At 42.0% G+C, this 17,312-nt stretch overlaps 3 protein-coding genes across 6 annotated transcripts; 1 reads left to right on the forward strand and 2 right to left on the reverse strand.

Moving 5' to 3' along the window:
* The first annotated feature begins 1,776 nt into the window (after window positions 1–1,776).
* Window positions 1,777–7,420, forward strand: LOC103701062 (uncharacterized). Of its 2 annotated transcripts, XM_039117648.3 has the most exons (10): window positions 1,799–2,039; window positions 2,219–2,273; window positions 2,634–3,659; window positions 3,741–3,995; window positions 4,077–4,331; window positions 4,413–4,667; window positions 4,749–5,003; window positions 5,085–5,339; window positions 5,430–5,675; window positions 5,757–7,420. In XM_039117648.3, exons 1-10 carry the CDS (start codon window positions 1,860–1,862, stop codon window positions 6,968–6,970), a joined length of 3,996 nt encoding a protein of 1,331 aa, XP_038973576.2. In that variant the 5' UTR covers window positions 1,799–1,859; the 3' UTR covers window positions 6,971–7,420. The 2 variants fall into 2 exon arrangements, with proteins under 2 accessions (XP_038973575.2, XP_038973576.2); XM_039117647.2 differs by having other exon boundaries at window positions 1,777–2,039; window positions 5,430–7,420.
* Window positions 2,442–10,395, reverse strand: LOC103701150 (pentatricopeptide (PPR) repeat-containing protein). 3 transcript variants are annotated; one of them, XR_015973985.2, is made up of 3 exons: window positions 10,147–10,395; window positions 8,955–10,061; window positions 6,952–7,089 (listed from the first exon to the last, which is right to left on the reverse strand). XR_015973985.2 is itself a non-coding variant. In XM_026802174.3 (2 exons), the coding sequence occupies exons 1-2, from the start codon at window positions 10,378–10,380 to the stop codon at window positions 9,009–9,011; spliced, it is 1,287 nt and encodes a 428-aa protein (XP_026657975.2). In that variant the 5' UTR covers window positions 10,381–10,395; the 3' UTR covers window positions 2,442–9,008. The 3 variants fall into 3 exon arrangements, 1 of the variants encoding a protein (XP_026657975.2); XR_015973986.2 differs by having other exon boundaries at window positions 6,959–7,089; window positions 8,959–10,061; XM_026802174.3 differs by having other exon boundaries at window positions 2,442–10,061.
* Window positions 10,396–14,500: 4,105 nt separating this feature from the next.
* Window positions 14,501–16,831, reverse strand: LOC103701151 (F-box protein SKIP23-like). The gene has a single exon (XM_008783124.2). The coding sequence runs from the start codon at window positions 15,834–15,836 to the stop codon at window positions 14,565–14,567; it is 1,272 nt and encodes a 423-aa protein (XP_008781346.1). The 5' UTR covers window positions 15,837–16,831; the 3' UTR covers window positions 14,501–14,564.
* Window positions 16,832–17,312: the final 481 nt, after the last annotated feature.

The raw sequence follows: 17,312 nt of genomic DNA on the forward strand, positions 1-17,312 counted from the left end.
CGGGGTACTCGTGCCAGGGCCCAGTGGGGTAACTGAGCCGGGGCCACGGATGGGGAGGGTATGAGTAAAATATGGCTGGGGTCTGGTGAGCTGGGCCTATACCAAACGGTCATTCTGCCCGCATCGAACATGCTCCTGGCGGGGTGGGGGCCCAGTGTGGGGCTGCTACGCGGGGTGGGCTTGCCCTTCCCCCCTCTTCCCCTTTTTGTTTAGCAAAAAAAAAAAAAAAAATGTATTTTCATTGAAATATGATTCTCACATTTTATGGAAAAATTTTCTCTATGAGAAACATTAAAAAATTATTTTTATATGAGTCGAAAATCATTCTATTTTTATTTTTTTTCCAAAAAAACCCTTCAGCATTAAAGAGGTATTAAAGATCTAATTTTTATTAAGGGTATAATAAGAATTACACATAACTTTTCTAGAAAAGTGGATGATTAACCAAACATAAGCACTCTGAAAATCTGTCACTTTTACATGGTCAACCAAACATGCCAAAAATACTATTTTAGACATCCTTTTTCTAAAAATTTTATTAGAAATCATATTGGTAAAAGAAAAAATAATTCCCGGCCCTACGGTTTTCCTTGGATGGATATGATTCCCGCGGACCATGATGCTTTAGCTTGCTGCAAGCAACCATGAGACTTTTTCTTTTGCTGTGCAGTCTCTTTTTTGATTTAATCCTTTATGCTGTCCATCAAACATCATAATTTCAAAAGCCCCTGCCATGATGGACGCAGGATTATGCTAACTCGTGATTACAGATGTGATTAGACAGGTGATTTAATCACGAGCAGGCATGCCAGTATCATGCGCCCGACAAGTATTTTTTGCGATCCACTGGCGCATCATAGCTTTTCTTAGTTCTGATTAAATCAATATTCCTTGCTGATGAACCCAAACCATTAAAAGTCCAGTACACTGTTTGGCTAGAATTTTCATGATTAAAATAATCACGTTTATAATGGTTGTTATTAGTCATCATAATGAAGAAGAACAGATAATAGCAATTAAATAGATCATGTAACTGCTAACAGAATAAATAATTTTTAAAATTAAAAATTAAAAAATATCTAGAGTCATTATAACATGTCATGTAGTAGGCCGGAGCGGTTATAACTGTCATTATACCATTACAACAACCCTTATGAAACAATGCTGCACCAAAGTCTACACCAAAATTTGCTGTACCAGCTCGAATCGAACGGTACAGAGCGTATCATATCATACCGTTTCGATATCGGTACCGATACAGATAATATACCGACACTCGGTACATCAAAAAAAATTTATACCATACCATACTAATGCTGTACTAGTATGGCACAGATACGAAGTTCGGTACCGAGACGGCGAACTTTGGTCTATACATTACAATGTTTAAGTCCTTTTTCACCCTATTATCTCTCCTTTGTTCTTAAACTTAATTGTCCATTTAAAATAGGTGACACATATGTCAACACACAAACAACCAGGCCTTGAGGTTGGTGGGGCTACGATAGCCTTTAAAAAATGGCTCCAATCTGCGTTATAGTGCAACACCAGAACCAGTTAACTTCACAAACTCAGCTAATACACGCCCACTAATTCGAGGATTTTCTGAAAATCCAGCAGTTTAAGCTAAACAACATACACTGAAACCGAAGTTTATAAGATGCACACAAAGCCCCCAAGCTATCCCTCCTTTCCCTTTTCCTTTTTCTTTTTCCTTTCTCCTTTTTCTTTTTTTTATTCTATCTTCTTTTCTTAATTCTTACCCTTTCTCACTGTGTCCTAGCATCTTCTTTGCTTGCTCGGCGAAGTTTGTAATGCCAACTCCATTTACATAATGTCCCAGAGAGATGCAGTAACTGATGTTCCACTGCGACATCTTGTTCATGGCGACGTCACCGATAGTGGAGGTGTACTATTGGAAGCCCGTCTTACCAGGTGTGTCGAGGGTGCTTGCATGTCTCAATGAGAAGGCCGTCGACTTTAAGCTCATTGACATGTACGAGGGCCAGAGAATGTCCCCCGACCTCCTCAAGCTCCAGGTAGCTCATCTCCACCTCAAGAGTTTGAAATTTCGTCCCTGGTCCAGCGAGAGCTTTCTCAAGGAAGTACCTCGCAATTTGTTGAGCCATTGGATATCCAGTGGCCACATATAGTACATGGCTCCAGTTTGTAATGCTTGCAACTTCTCGCTCTGTAATGTCTTCTTCTTCTTGAGCAGGCACCAAACCAAGTCCTTGTCCGTGGGTTTGAAAATGGAAGAGAGTTTCTTTCCGGTAATGCATTCTAATTTTGATTTACATGAATTTCCTCTTCATTCCATTTGTCAGGAAATCAAAGTCCAAACCATAACCATCTCTGGTCCTGCCAAGTCTTTGATGAGCCTCTAACCAAATACTTCTTAAAATCTAATTTTGTCATCCAGCGAGAAAAAAGGAAGCTAATTTAAGTTCACAAGACCAATCTTAAAATCTAGTAGTTAGAGAGCAATAATCTGCTACATAACAAGCCAATGTTTAGAAACCAAACAGAAACCACCATCCTGTCCTAAATGGCGGATCTTAAGCGATCGAGATTAAGAACTTTTAGCAGGCAAACGTACTAAAAGTGATAACATGAGGTTTACTGTTTCTCAGAATCCAGAGCAATATGCCGCTATATTACAGAGAAGTATGCAGAGCGTGGGAACAGATATCTGCTGGGAAGAGATCTCCTAGAAAGGGCTTGCATCGAACAATGGCTGAAGTCAGAGGAGCAGAGCTTTGACCCTCCGAGCTGGGAACTGGTCTTCCACCTGGCCTTTGCCCCCCTCATAGGCCTCAACAAACAAGACACAGCTCTTATCACCCAGAATGAACAGAAGCTGGCAAGGGTCCTGGATGTTTATGAACAAAGACTAAGCGAGAACAAGTTCCTAGCAGGTAATGAATTTACTCTGGCAGATCTCTCACATCTCCCCAACTCGTACTACCTTGCAGACTCCCAACAATGGGGCTACCTCTTTGACTCAAGGAAGAATGTCAGAAGATGGTGGGAGGATATCTCAGCGCGGCCTTCATGGTTGAATGTGGTAGAATTACTGAATGAGGTTGATGTGCTGCATGAGCATGCTGATACCGAAGATGCTGCTACATCTCAAGAGACCTCCACTCTGCTATTTTCTAAATCTCGTGGAACAGAACCAATCAAAGTAGCCCATGTTATCCAGACTCCCATGACTGTTCAAGCTGTTCCGCAATCAAAGGATAGTCCTGAAAGAGCTCTGACCAAACCAACTGCTCCTCCACCAGATACTACACCGCAGGCTCCTCAATCCACTGCCCCAGCAACAACAGAAGCAGTCCCTCCTCAAACTACTACACCCAAAGCTCCACCTTCTCAGACAACTTTGCCACCAACAGCTCCTCCTCCTGCACCGAAAACTGAACCAGCTCCAGATGCACAGACAACCACCCAGCCAGGTCCTGCTTCCTCTGTTGAATCAAGACCTCAACAAGCTCCTCCCACTAAGTTAACCGCTGAACCCGAGTCCACTGTTCAGCCCACCACAAGACCAACCTCTGTTGCCGAGCCTGAAAAACAACCAACTCCACCAGCCTCAACTGACCAGCCAAGTCTTCAGCCAACCAACCATTCCGCCAAGCCTACCACAACCCCTCCAAGTAAGTAAACCCATAAACAGAAAAATGCTGAAATGTATTTTTTACAAGCAATTAATTAGTCTACTCAATTTTCTCCACCAGCTGAATCAGCACCTGAAGCTGCAGAGACTACTACTCAACCTGCTCCTCCACACTCTCAGTCTGCTCCAGCTGAAACAAGATCTCAACAAGCTCCTCCCACTAAGTTAACCCCTGAACCCGAGTCCACTGTTCAGCCCACCACAAGACCAACCTCTGTTACTGAGCCTGAAAAACAACCAACTCCACCAGCCTCAACTGACCAGCGAAGTCTTCAGCCAACCAACCATTCCGCCAAGCCTACCACAACCCCTCCAAGTAAGTAAACCCATAAACAGAAAAATGCTGAAATGTATTTCATACGAGCAATTAATCAGTCTACTGAATTTTCTCCACCAGCTGAATCAGCACCTGAAGCTGCAGAGACTACTACTCAACCTGCTCCTCCACACTCTCAGTCTGCTCCAGCTGAAACAAGATCTCAACAAGCTCCTCCCACTAAGTTAACCCCTGAACCCGAGTCCACTGTTCAGCCCACCACAAGACCAACCTCTGTTACTGAGCCCGAAAAACAACCAACTCCACCAGCCTCAACTGATCAGCCAAGTCTTCAGCCAACCAACCATTCCGCCAAGCCTACCACAACCCCTCCAAGTAAGTAAACCCATAAACAGAAAAATGCTGAAATGCATTTCTTACAAGCAATTAATCAGTCTACTCAATTTTCTCCACCAGCTGAATCAGCACCTGAAGCTGCAGAGACTACTACTCAACCTGCTCCTCCACACTCTCAGTCTGCTCCAGCTGAAACAAGATCTCAACAAGCTCCTCCCACTAAGTTAACCCCTGAACCCGAGTCCACTGTTCAGCCCACCACAAGACCAACCTCTGTTACTGAGCCCGAAAAACAACCAACTCCACCAGCCTCAACTGACCAGCCAAGTCTTCAGCCAACCAACCATTCCGCCAAGCCTACCACAACCCCTCCAAGTAAGTAAACCCATAAACAGAAAAATGCTGAAATGTATTTCTTACAAGCAATTAATCAGTCTACTAAATTTTTTCCACCAGCTGAATCAGCACCTGAAGCTGCAGAGACTACTACTCAACCTGCTCCTCCACACTCTCAGTCTGCTCCAGCTGAAACAAGATCTCAACAAGCTCTTCCCACTCAGTCAACTCCTGAACTTGAGTCCACTGTTCAGCCTACCCCAAAAGCAGCCTCTGCTACAGAGCCTGAAAAACAACTAGCTCCACCAGCCTCAACCGACCAGCCAAGCCTTCAACCAGCCAACCATTCCACCAAGCCTACCACAACCCCTCCAAGTAAGTCAACCTGTGAACAGGAAAATGCTTAAATATCTTTCTTACAAGCAATTAATCAGTCTATTCAATTTTCTCAACCAGCTGAATCAGCACCTGAAGCTGCACAGACTACTACTCAACCTGCTCCTCCACGCTCTAAGTCTGCTCCAGCTGAATCAAAATCTCAACGAGCTCCTCCCACTCAGTCAACTCCTGAATTTGAGTCCATTGTTCAGCCTACCACAAGCCCAGCTTCCGCTACCGCGCCTGAAAAACAACCAGCTCCACCAGCCTCACCCGACCAGCCAAGTCTTCAACCAGCCAACAATTCCAGCAAGCCTACCACAATCCCTCCAAGTAAGTCGATCCCTAAACTGGAAAATGCTGAAATGTCTTCCATACAACTAATTAATTAGTCTACTCAATCTTCTCCACCGGCTGAATCAGCACCTGAAGCTGCACAAACTACCACTCAACCTGCTCCTCCACACCCTCAGTCTGCTCTGGCTGAATCAAGACCTCAACAAGCTCCTCCCACTCAGGCAACCCCTCAACCTGAGTCCACTGTTCAGACTACCTCAAGAGCATCCTCTACAACCGAGCCAGAGAAACAAGAAGTTCCACCAGCCTCAACCGACCAGCCAAGCCTTCAACCAGCCAACTATTCCACCAAGCCTACCACAACCCCTCCAAGTAAGTCAATCCGTGAACTGGACAATGCTGAAATCTCTTCCATACAACCAATTAATCAGTCTACTCAAGCTTTTCCACCAGCTAAATCCGCACCTGAAGCTGCACAGACTACTACTCAACCTGCTCCTCCACGCCCTCATAGCACCCAGGATAAGTCGCAATCAAATTCACAGCCAGATAGTGTTACCCAGTCAGCTTCTCAACCCACACCCACTGCCCAGTCAATCACTCAGCGAGCTCCTGATATGCAGTCCGCTGGTGAACCTGCTACGAGTGATCAATCATCAGTCCAAACAGTTCAAACTGCATCAAAGACTCCTACCACTGAGTCCACCAGTGAATCATCTTCTATTTCCCAGTCTACAACACAAGCAGCTCCCATTTCTCACACTGCCACTCAACCAGATCAGACAGCACCCGGTGTGAAGTCTAATCCTCAACCAGCCTCTGCTGCTCAGCCTTCCCTGAGTACACCCCCTACTGCTGAGATCGCCAGTCCACCAGCCAATATTGCTACCAACCTAACCCCTCAACAAGATCCCAACACCCGGCAAAAGCCTCGGCCTGATCTGAATGCTCAGTCAGACACATCAAGTACACTAAACCTGCAACCAAGTCAGAGTACCCAGCAAAGCTCTGAGACAGATGTGAATGTTTCATCAAAAGATAAACAAGATTCTGCTGGAAACCAGTCAACACCTCAACAAGCCACTCCTAGCAGCCAGCCACCGGCCAATACTGGTGAGACCATGACTCCACCATCCAGTACTATGAAGTCTGGTCCTCAACCAGCAAGTACAACTGCCAACCTAAGCTCTGAAACAGAATCCAACATCCAGACAAAGCCTCAGCAAGACCTGAATGCTCAATCAACCACATCTGCTACCTCAAACCCACAACCAGGTTCAAATACCCTGCAAAACTCTCAAACAGATTCAGATGTTCCATCAAAAACTAAAGAAGATTCTGTTGGGACCCAGTCTAAACCTCAACAGGCTACTCCAAATACTGAGCCCAACTTCCAAACAGAAACAGGTACTCAGTCAACATCTCAACCAAAAGAAGGGGCTCCGTCAACTGTTCAACCAAGCTCCAATGATCAGCAAAACCCTCAAACAGCTGCTCCTAATGACCAATCAAAACCACAACAACCAGATTCTATTGCCTCATCAACTGCTGAACCAGCTTCCGGTCAGTCTACCTCTCAATCATCAGCTGCTAGTGGGCTGACCCCTCAAACCGGCCCTACTGGCGAGCAAACCAATAAAAAAGATTCTTCCACTCCTACAAAGTAACCAGCCTCTGCAGTCTGCTATCTAGCAAACCACATTGAATCGTGGCTTTGCATTAGTCAAAAACTCCACTTCCATCACTTTGTCTCCATCAGGTCCTTCTTCTTCTACTCCTTGATCATCTGCAATCCAATTTCAGTGGCCCACAAATAATCAGATCATTTTGAGTTATGTGCAGAACCTCTGCTCTTCTATTTTCTGTTACCATGGTGTTTGCTTTCAGAACTTCTATATATCGGTTTGTTTTGTGGAATGTTATGATGTATATGTTAAGTTTGCTTGATCAGAAGCAAGTCTCTGTTTCAATAAGCGATGTATGCCAAGAGTTCACCTTCACTCTGAGGATAGCTAAATTGGGAGTGTAATATTAGACACTATACCTTTCATGTTTTGCATAGTGTGGTGAAAGAAAATGTATGGTGCTGAGAAATATTTATTTTACTTCTCTTTTTTATGTAGGAAGGCCAGTTAATGGATTTCTCCCTCCTCTTCCAGATAAGATTCTAGAGTATTAAGGCAAGATAGATACATCCATAATTACAGTACTGCATTATCGATTCATAAAAAAAAAAAAAAATTGATTGTTAAAAAAAAAATCAAATTCAAATCATTTTATCACCGATAAGATCTTGGCTACTTATAAAGTACTTCGTGAATCAGTCACGTTGATCACACATACTGAATACTAGTACTAACAACTGTTTTCATATTGTTCATGAAGGAAAAAATTTTGAATAGGTCCTTACAGAATTCGTAATCCTTTCACTTAACATGCCATCAAATTTGTGAAGGTATGAGCCAGTCCTACACCGATATCAAGCAGAATTCTTGCATGTGTTTCACAGAAATTACTAAACTTGTCAAATTTGCAAATAAATCAAATTTGTTAGATATTTTTTTTAAAAAAAGGAATAGAGGAGAAGACCGTGTTTTTCAATGTTAGGCTAGATCAAGCAACTGTTGAGTTCAAAATTCGCCGCTACTCCGTATTAATGCTACATTAGTATTGTGTTGGTATGGTATTGTACGAAATATTTTCGGCAGATTGAGTATCGGTACGCCTCCCATACCGGGTACCGGTACCGAATTGGTATAGTGCGCCCTATACCGTCCGGTTCGGGCTGGTACGGCAAACCATGGTTAAGTTGACGCTAGAAAGATATAACTTTATAACATCCATTGACTCTTCTATAGGGAGAAAGGGATAAATCTAAAATGAGATATATTGCACTTGCTATTTTGATGGCTGCAGGTAATAGCAAAACTTGATAAGGAAGAGGAAGAGGAGCTGCAGACTTCAACAACTCTGTTTATGTTTCAATGATTTGGCTCGATGTCATAACTGACAGGAAATATTTGGTTTTAGCTGATATCATAGGCTCCAAATCAGGCTGAGTAACCTATTCATGACCATCATACGAGTTCCATGCAGAAAACTTGCTATCTAAATCTACCTGCACAGTGTCATTTTATAATGAAGAAGAGAACATTCTATTTTGATGGCTGTAGGTAACAGAAAAACTTGAGAAAGAAGAGGAAGAGGAGCTGCAGACTTCGACGAATCAATTTATGTTTCAGAAGATTTGGCTCGATGTTGGAACTGAGAGAAAATATTTGGTTTTAGCTGATATTGTAGGCTGCAAATCAAGCTGAGTAACCAATTCACGACCATCATAAGAATTCCATGGAGAAAACTTGCTAGCAAGATCTACTCATGCAGTGTCATTTTATAATAAAGAAGAGCAACATGAAGACTAACCTAGCATGCATCAGTGCAAAATAAGAAGAAAACAAACAGGTCAATGGAAGCAGTAAAATGATCTCTAAATCTGCTACTGCGATATCATTTCACAAGAACTGTTAGTTCATCATCCATATATGGCATCATTTCAGAAACAAATGGTCCGAAATGAAAGATTAAGAATCAGAATAATCAATTGCCATAGCTTACAAGCAAATCAAGGATTTATAGGGCAAGATAATGCACCTACAAGCCGCTGTAGCACAAGCTGTCAAATGGATTGAGTTAGATAGTTCATTACTAGCATAACCAGTCCCGCACTGCCTTTCCCCGTGCTACAAATCGACCAGCATTCTTCCTATCTATCCTCATTGAGCTATTCAACTGAAACATCATCTCTGAAACCAGCATTTTCACTGGAGATTCCCCAATTTTATCACTTTTCTTGCCCGATCCACAAACAACTGAGATTTCCAGAGGAACAACTTCATCCACCCTGAACCTCATTCTCAGCTCCTCCATCCACTGTAATAAGATCACATACGCAGAAGACACATGAAACCCATGCAAGTCCAACTTCCCTTCATTAGGAGACCACTCCAAAATGTCAACCAAAACTGATGACCCAACCAGCTCCCTAACCAGCAATGCTTCATCCGGCGACGGAGAATCCTCCTCCACCTTCTTGACCAAAGCCGCAATTGAAAGAGGAAAATGCTTAGCATCCTGTACTATTGAAATAATTGTTGGGCATGAATTCAACACAACGTTAAATGTCCGAATTGAGAAACCAACACCCAATTTCTTCATCTTCCTAATCCAAGAAACCATTTCGGCGAGCTCCCCATGATCACCATAGCAAGAAAGAACAACATTGGTGCAAATCGTGTCGACGGCCAATCCAGCATCCTCCATTATCCCAAGAACCCTTCTCATCTCTGCGAAAGACCCCAACTTCCCGTAGCTCTGCAAGACCAGCCTGAACTCAAAAGGTGAAGGCCTGAATCCTAGCAAAGCCATCTCCTTTAGCTTCTCCTCGGCATCAACCGGCAATCCCATCAAGCAGAGGGCCTTAATCATCGATTCGTAGGGCTTCCTCCTAGAGCACGGCATTTCACGCAAACGAAAGTAGAAATCAAGAGCCAAGTCCTTCAATCCGCGCTCGGAGAAGGCCTCGATGAGGTCGCAGTAGAAGAGGGAGATTTCTAGATCGGAATTAAGCCTGGAGACCGATTCCGAGATTAGGCTTTCAGCCTCGGCGGCGCGGCCCTGGTTCACGAGCACGGCGGCCATGGCGGCAGCGAGCTTGGGGTTCCATTTGAACCAAATGGCCTCGCTGATTCTTCTATAAATCTACACAAAAATGAAAGCTTTCTTCAATTTTCGAAAAGATTTTGTTACCGTGGATAATTTGAGGGAGAACGAGTCGGGGAATTACCGGGAGGGAGAAGGGGGAGGAGAGGGAGAGGAGGCGAGAGAGGGTGTGGAGGGCGGTGGACTTGGAGGAGGCGGCGACGAACTTCCGTATGAGGCGGTCGGCGGCGGAGGGATCTGCGGCAGCGTCGAGGGATGAGAGGAGGCGGTGTGTACGCTTGCCGCCGCCGTGACCGTTGCGGAGGGCGCAGCGAGGGCCGGCAGCAGCCGGCGGGGAGAGTAAGAAGCTAGCCATCATCCAGCTTAATTGTCCAGGCCAGTTTTTGTTTTCTTATTTTCAGAGACTAGAAGTGGGCTGGGCCGGGCTATGCCCTTATCTGGACCTGGACCAAATTTTGTTTTTAGGCTTTAGACTGAGTTTAGGCCCAAAAATTATAGATAATTTAGGCCTGAGCCTGGCCTGAGCACTGAATTACTCATTTGAACCAAAAATAAATCCAGCCTGGACCGTTGAAGTTTAATATTTAAAAATATTCCTTCACAGCTCTCTCCTACCGATACATAATATATTATACTCAGCTAAACTCATTTTAATTTGTCTTTTATTTCTTCATATTCTTTCTAAATAACAATATACAAAAATAAGATTCGGGCCTGAATTTGGGTTCCGTTTCGGGTTATGCCAATGACATACAAGAGCCCAACCTCAAAAATAAATATGCTCTACATTTAAACTCAAATCCGATCGGAACTCTTTCGGACCTAGCCCGAATCTCGGCCCGAGCTCATTTTCAGCCCTATTTTTAGTAGACTTACGGGTGGGCCGAATCGGGAGCCTCGCATAGCTAAAAATATAATTAAAATTAGTTTGGCACGAGTCTAGAAATAGCCATGGATACAGTACTTACAAAACTTATTTTATATATATTTGAACCTATTTAAAAGTCTACCATCTGGACCCATCCCTAATCTGATTAAAAAATTATCCAAAAATTCCAAACTTGTTCCGTCAAAAAATGGTAAATCTGTCTGGTAGCCAAACTCGTCCATTATTCAGGTTGGATTATTTAGATACCCAAACCCGCCCAGTCAATTTTGATATTATATAAATGAAATCTAGAAGTGGTATGATGCGCTATAGTCATGAGTCTGGCATTCAAGAACAATTCAGCAAGGTTTACTGTGAATTATCGAGAGAATAAATTTAGGAAATGAATGCTTCAAACAGGAATAAGTTCACATATATAAAATCACTACAAACAGAAATCAAACAGCAAGTGAACCTTCTTGGTTCGCTGTTTTTATATCAAAACTCCGAACAACCAATACTAAGTTTATATATATATAATCACTACAACAAGCAATAAGTTCCAATATATAATAATAACAGCGACCAACAATAGCCTATACAACCAGCAACCATCTACTTTATTCAATAACAAACAAACAAAGCCTCCCAAATAAAATTCCAATACCACATATCTCAAGCACCAAAGCAAGTTCCTCTTCCCAAGCAAGCCACGATCTCAAACCCTATCCCACATATCTCTAAAAAAGAAAAAGAAATGAAAAGAAAAAGAAACGAAAAGAAAAAGAAGCGATCATTTTATGTGGGAAGAGGTCCCATCTTTCTATTTTTTTCCATTTTTCCTTCGTTTTTTTCTGTTTTTTCCTACGTTTTTCCCGGTTTTTCTTGGTTTTTTCGTTCCTCAACAGCCTCAATCAGGTGGAAGCGGTAGAGTAGGGAAGCCTGGACGGTAGTTAGGGTTTTGAAATAAGCATATGCAATGACGTCTGTGCATCTGATAGACATTAAAGTTACAAATCTTATAGTTATTATTTAAACTATTGATTTAATTAAAGTTAAAAAATCTTAAGGTTATTATTTGCTAATATCCAGTATATAAGATTTATGAACATCTAGATAGACATCAGAAGCTTGCAGTGAAATACTAAGATATTTGTTGACAGGCATATAAGAGTTAAAATATTTATAGTGAATCAATAGTTTTCTCGATTCTAAATTCTTTGTCGGTAAGGAATAGCCATCCAAAAGAAGAGGCGAAGCAGCACTTGCAAAACGTCTGGAGGAGTAGACGATTCGAGCCCGGTGACGGAGGTAGGCAGCGACGCTCTTCCCAGATTTGCCAACGAATTCGAGGATGTACCGTTGCAGGAGCTTGGTCTTTGAGGGCATCCTTAGGCTTGTCAATGAGGAGCTAATTCCCCATTCTCCTTCCATTGTTAGTGCTTTAGGGTGTCCAGGAGTGGCTCAGGCTCTGTTTGAGAGAGTTGTTGGCAGTAGAACTTTTGAAAGTAGAGCCGTTGAAAGTAGAATTTTTTGAAATAGAGCTTTTATAAAAAGTTGTTTGCTGTTTGGTAACTACATTTATAAAGTGTTGTGACACTTTAATATGTGTTTGATAAATAAACTGAGAAAGTATTTTTATATGACAAAATTATCATAAAGGACATTGCATAGAATTATACAATAGAGCATAATAAAATATATTATATATTAATATATAAATATATCATATAATATAATATTATTGTAATGTAATATAATATGATTATAATATAGTAATATAACATTGTATACTATATATGCAAACGATTAGAAGTCAACTATCTGAAATTAACATACATCAGAGGACCCCCTAACTCCATTTATTCAAAATCTGGTGCAAAAATCATATACAAGATCAGATTGTTGGATCACGCATAAGCAGCCTTCTTCAACTACAAAATGAGGCTTTTTTTAAATGAATATAGTTATTTTGCTCAAAAGAATGAGTACAGTTATTGACAAACAAAAACAATCAGATTATTAAGAGGCTTACAGCAAAAGCTGCTTAATATTGGGAAAAAGGTCCAGATAAATTCAGGCAGCCCAAATAAACTAATTAATTCATCAGCATTTTTTGGTTGAAAAATGGAGGTTAATATAAGATGTTGCTAATGATAAATCAGCATCGTGAAAATGTGTCTTTGAATTTAGAACTAATTAACATGGGAAAGGAGGCTTAAACAAATGAATGAGAGTCAATGTCACATGAATAGTAATGGAGGATGCAGTAGTACAAGCAAGTTCCATTTTAATATCACTATACCAAGATAATAAATTAAATTATGTGATAACTTGAGCTCCAAACACATGCATAAAATATTTATCCAATGAAAATAAGGAAAACCAGAAGAACAGCTAATGCATTATGCAATTGAAGAAACAACACTGCCAAATTATTAACATTTGTAAGGACAAAATAAACACTGAATTATTGCATGAGATTAAAATTATGATCCAGAAATTCCCAGTTACTGCACAAAACCTTTGGAGAGTTCCATCAAATTACTCTTCATCAGTTGTTTCATGCCTTCCAACAAAGTAACGTCATCATAAAATTGATGAGAGAAAGAATGAGAATTTTTCAAAACATGAAGACAAGACATTCCAACAGTAGAAATAAATGTATTTTCTGTTGGGGTAGTAGAGGAACCTCCAAACCTTTCATGAGACTAGATCCACAGTGCATTATTTCCTATATATTTTGTAAGGATATATTTTTGAAAGGTTTCAGTTGATTTCTTCCAAACTCCTATTATTGCAAGGTACATGCTGTAACTATTAGAACAAAACTAGAAAATACAAAGCACTAGATTCTTTCCCTAAATATCCAAACCACCTCCTTTGTATGAATCAGTAATTAAGTTCACAGTGAATATGCCATTGGCAAGAGTTGAGAAATTTTCTAAGCTTTGACACTAGGTGGCTAAAATTTTCTAAGCCTTCAACCGATAAAAGGTGGGGCTCTGCCTCTGCCTCTTGTGCTCACATAATTGAAACGTAAGTCTACACATCACAAACTATGCAAATCGAAAACCAAATAAAGCATCATTACATAGTAATAGTTGCCTAACAAAAACAACAAAGCAAATATTATTCGAACATTTAGCAAGTTATGACAATGACATTTCAAACAAAAGAAAATTGTTAATCTAAGAAGGCCAGCAGGTTGATGGAAACCAATATAACTTCTTAGTTGTTTGAGACCGTCAACTTGAATGCAGGCACATGCCTTGATCGATCATGAGCAGGAAAGATATCATCCTTAATGCCTCATCAAATATCAATTATTGATTCAAATACAAATGATTGTAGCTGGATGAATCACAAGCTCCATTGAAATAGATTAAGGTACTGAAAATATAATTCTAATTTTTTTAAAAAAGAAAAGAAGAAAAAGAACAACCAACGAATATGGCATAAAACAGGTTCATAACATTTAAATTAGGAGAATGCAGTTCACAGTAGGACCCCAAACGAGATCCTTGAAAGCATAATAGCACGGTAACTTGACACAAATGTTGCACGATAAACACAGTAACTTGACACAAATGTTGCATGATAAACACAGTAACTCGACACAAATATTAAAAAGGATGCTACCTAAACTTCGACTGCATCAAGCATCCCCCTTGCTAATTAAGATTGGGGGAAACCAACCACGGCATCTTTGGCTTAGACCTCGGCAACTCAATCTTCTCCTCCTCGCTAAAAATAAATATATCTTCAGTATTGTACTCCTCTAGGCTGAATACATCGATGCAGTCAACGCTGACATATTCCATGCCTGCTAATTGCTTGTTGTAAGTGTCGGCGAAATAGATGCAATTCCTTCTAAACCCAGGGAAATCTTGAGCCGAGATGGAGAAAGAGTGACCGGGTCCCAGGAACACAACCCGATCGCCAATGCTATGAACTCGATACACTTGCACATACCCTTGCTCATCGTCCAGCTCGCGCAGAATATCGATCTTATGAACATGGAACAACTTGGTAATCCTGTCATTCCGGTCAGAAATTTTGTAACCCTCACCGATCAGCAGGAGCTCCCCCGCCGATCCCACCAAGTACACCGGTCTGCATCTGGGCATGCCTCTAAGTCTTGCTACTGTCACCCTCACTGGCAGGCTGCTGAAGTCGAAGCGAACCAGCCTGTCATCGGAAGCTACGGCATAGAACTGCCGCTCCGGAAATGGTATGAAGTCATAAAGAAAACATATAGTGTTGCCGGGGATTTGTATCCTGGTCCATGATGCGTCTCCCAGCTGACAGAAGTAGAAACGGTACGGGGCGTAGGTTTTGACAATGACGAGCACGACAGCGTGCGGATCGAGAGCAGGATCCGAAGATAGTGCAGCCTGGTGCATTATCATGTCCACGAATTCTTCGTCCATAATGTTATCTGGATGGTAACCGCATAATAATGCGAGAAGTTGTGGGGCTGGGACATCATCCAGTGGTAGGATATCGAAGATGCCCGGGGTGGCGGCGAGAGGAGGGAGGGGGATCTCGGCCCCGGTGAAGGGGTTGAGGAGGGAGGGATTAAATCTGTAGTCTAGAAGGAATATCCATCCAAAAGAAGAGCCAAAGCAGATCTTACCGCGAGTCATGTTGGAAACCTGCGGGAGGTTATGAGTGAAGAAGGTGGCAACGTTGAAGAACCGGCCGCGACTGCCATCGGCGGTGGGGGACAGCATCAGGAAAGGGGGCTGAAAGGGGAGATGGCGGGGGTGAGGGGTAAGGTTTGAGAACAAGGTTTTGCAGGTGGCCCGGAAACGGACGTAGGCGGAAGCGCTCTTCCCGGATTTGCCGATGAGTTCGAGGATCTCCGGTGGAAGCTTGGTCTTCGGGCGCGTCATCAAGCTTCTCGATGAGGATGAGGAGTTCTTTGCCAGTTTTCCTTCCATCTTAGGGTTTTCGCTGGTGCTTGGGTTCAATGAAAGTGGGCGGAGGGGCTGTAAAATAGAGAAGAGTGCAAGCGCGCAGCGCGTGGTGGTAACTGGTAAGAGAAAGGACCGCAGAAGTTTCGGGAACGTGCCTTCATGCCAGGGGAGCAGCGTCTTGGACTAGGGACCCAACAATCGTACCAAGAGCGTTCTACTCCATATGGCACGAGGACATTGGTCCCATGACGTGTTCGGGTGTACTAATATGAATCGCCAGGCCACCCTACACACGTGGCCATGGAATGTTTTTGTTGGCCGCAAAGGAGTTCCGTTCAGGGCTGGTGCACGCTTTTGGCCGTGGCCATCCGTGTGAGGTGAAGGGAGCGTGACGGAGATCTGCCCGTCGTCACAAACTGGGGTAGAGACCCGTCCATGACACGTGGGAGGGAATGTCGACCATTTGATCCAGGGCTTTTAACATGGGCGTCTCGCTTGAAAGACCAAGATGACCGTATTTTATGTTGCCCAGGATAAATGGTTACAGAAAACACATATATATAGTGTAACATCTTAAATCATATGTCAGATCATGTGGGATTACAATCATAAAGAATAACAGGCATGATGAAAAGCCTGATGAAAGTTACAAATTAATAGGAAAAAGAAAGGTCATCTGAACAATTAAAATGATGTGAATTGCAACAAGGTTGGAACGATCAATAAAAGATTTAGTGGATACTTCCAGCAAAGTGCGCTAGACAGCTTGCTATTCTGCCTTCAAATCGGAGTATGTGAAATGAAGAGAGCGAAAGACAGGCACCTACATAACAAAAGTAAAGTACCACCTGAAACATGTAAAGTCATTACCTAAGTAATGGTGCTAAGAGGATGCATGTTTCATTTTCCATTCATATAGTCAAATTACAGGATGGCGGCGCGATTGTTTTATTTAACCATAATGATTTAAAAAGACATGAATAATAATTTGAGTACCCTATACGTACAAGTTGCAACAACCTAAATCTCATCTAAAAACGCTAGTTAATTAAAATATTATTTAGGTTTTTTAGTTCTGTATAATTATCCAAGATTTATCCAATGTATAGCTAATGTAGGACTAAATATACACCCTTTCAGATCTTTGTACGCTTCTCACGTTAAGACTTAGTATCTTTAGAAAGCTAAGCATCTAGATCCAATCAAATTCGATCAGAAATGTCATAATTGGCTTGTGCTCAGCTCCAAAAGGGTTGTGTTGCAGTATCCCCTAGTTCACATAAGTCATGGATTATATCTGTTCTAGTACCATTCATAACAATCCAAGATCTCATCTAAAAAGGCTGGTCGGAAGCTATTATTTGAGTTTTTTAACCTTATGCAAGTACTTAAGATCTCCCAATGCATAACTTATATGGGACTAAAAATATGCTTGCACGAGTTCTCATAGATCCTGGTTGCTAAAATAGTACCAAAGTAGACCACGCACATGGTCCATAT

This window comes from Phoenix dactylifera, chromosome 16, assembly GCF_051530095.1.
Source record: "Phoenix dactylifera cultivar Ajwa chromosome 16, Ajwa_hap1_PhDact_Kaust_v1.1, whole genome shotgun sequence".
Taxonomy (NCBI): Eukaryota; Viridiplantae; Streptophyta; class Magnoliopsida; order Arecales; family Arecaceae; genus Phoenix; species Phoenix dactylifera.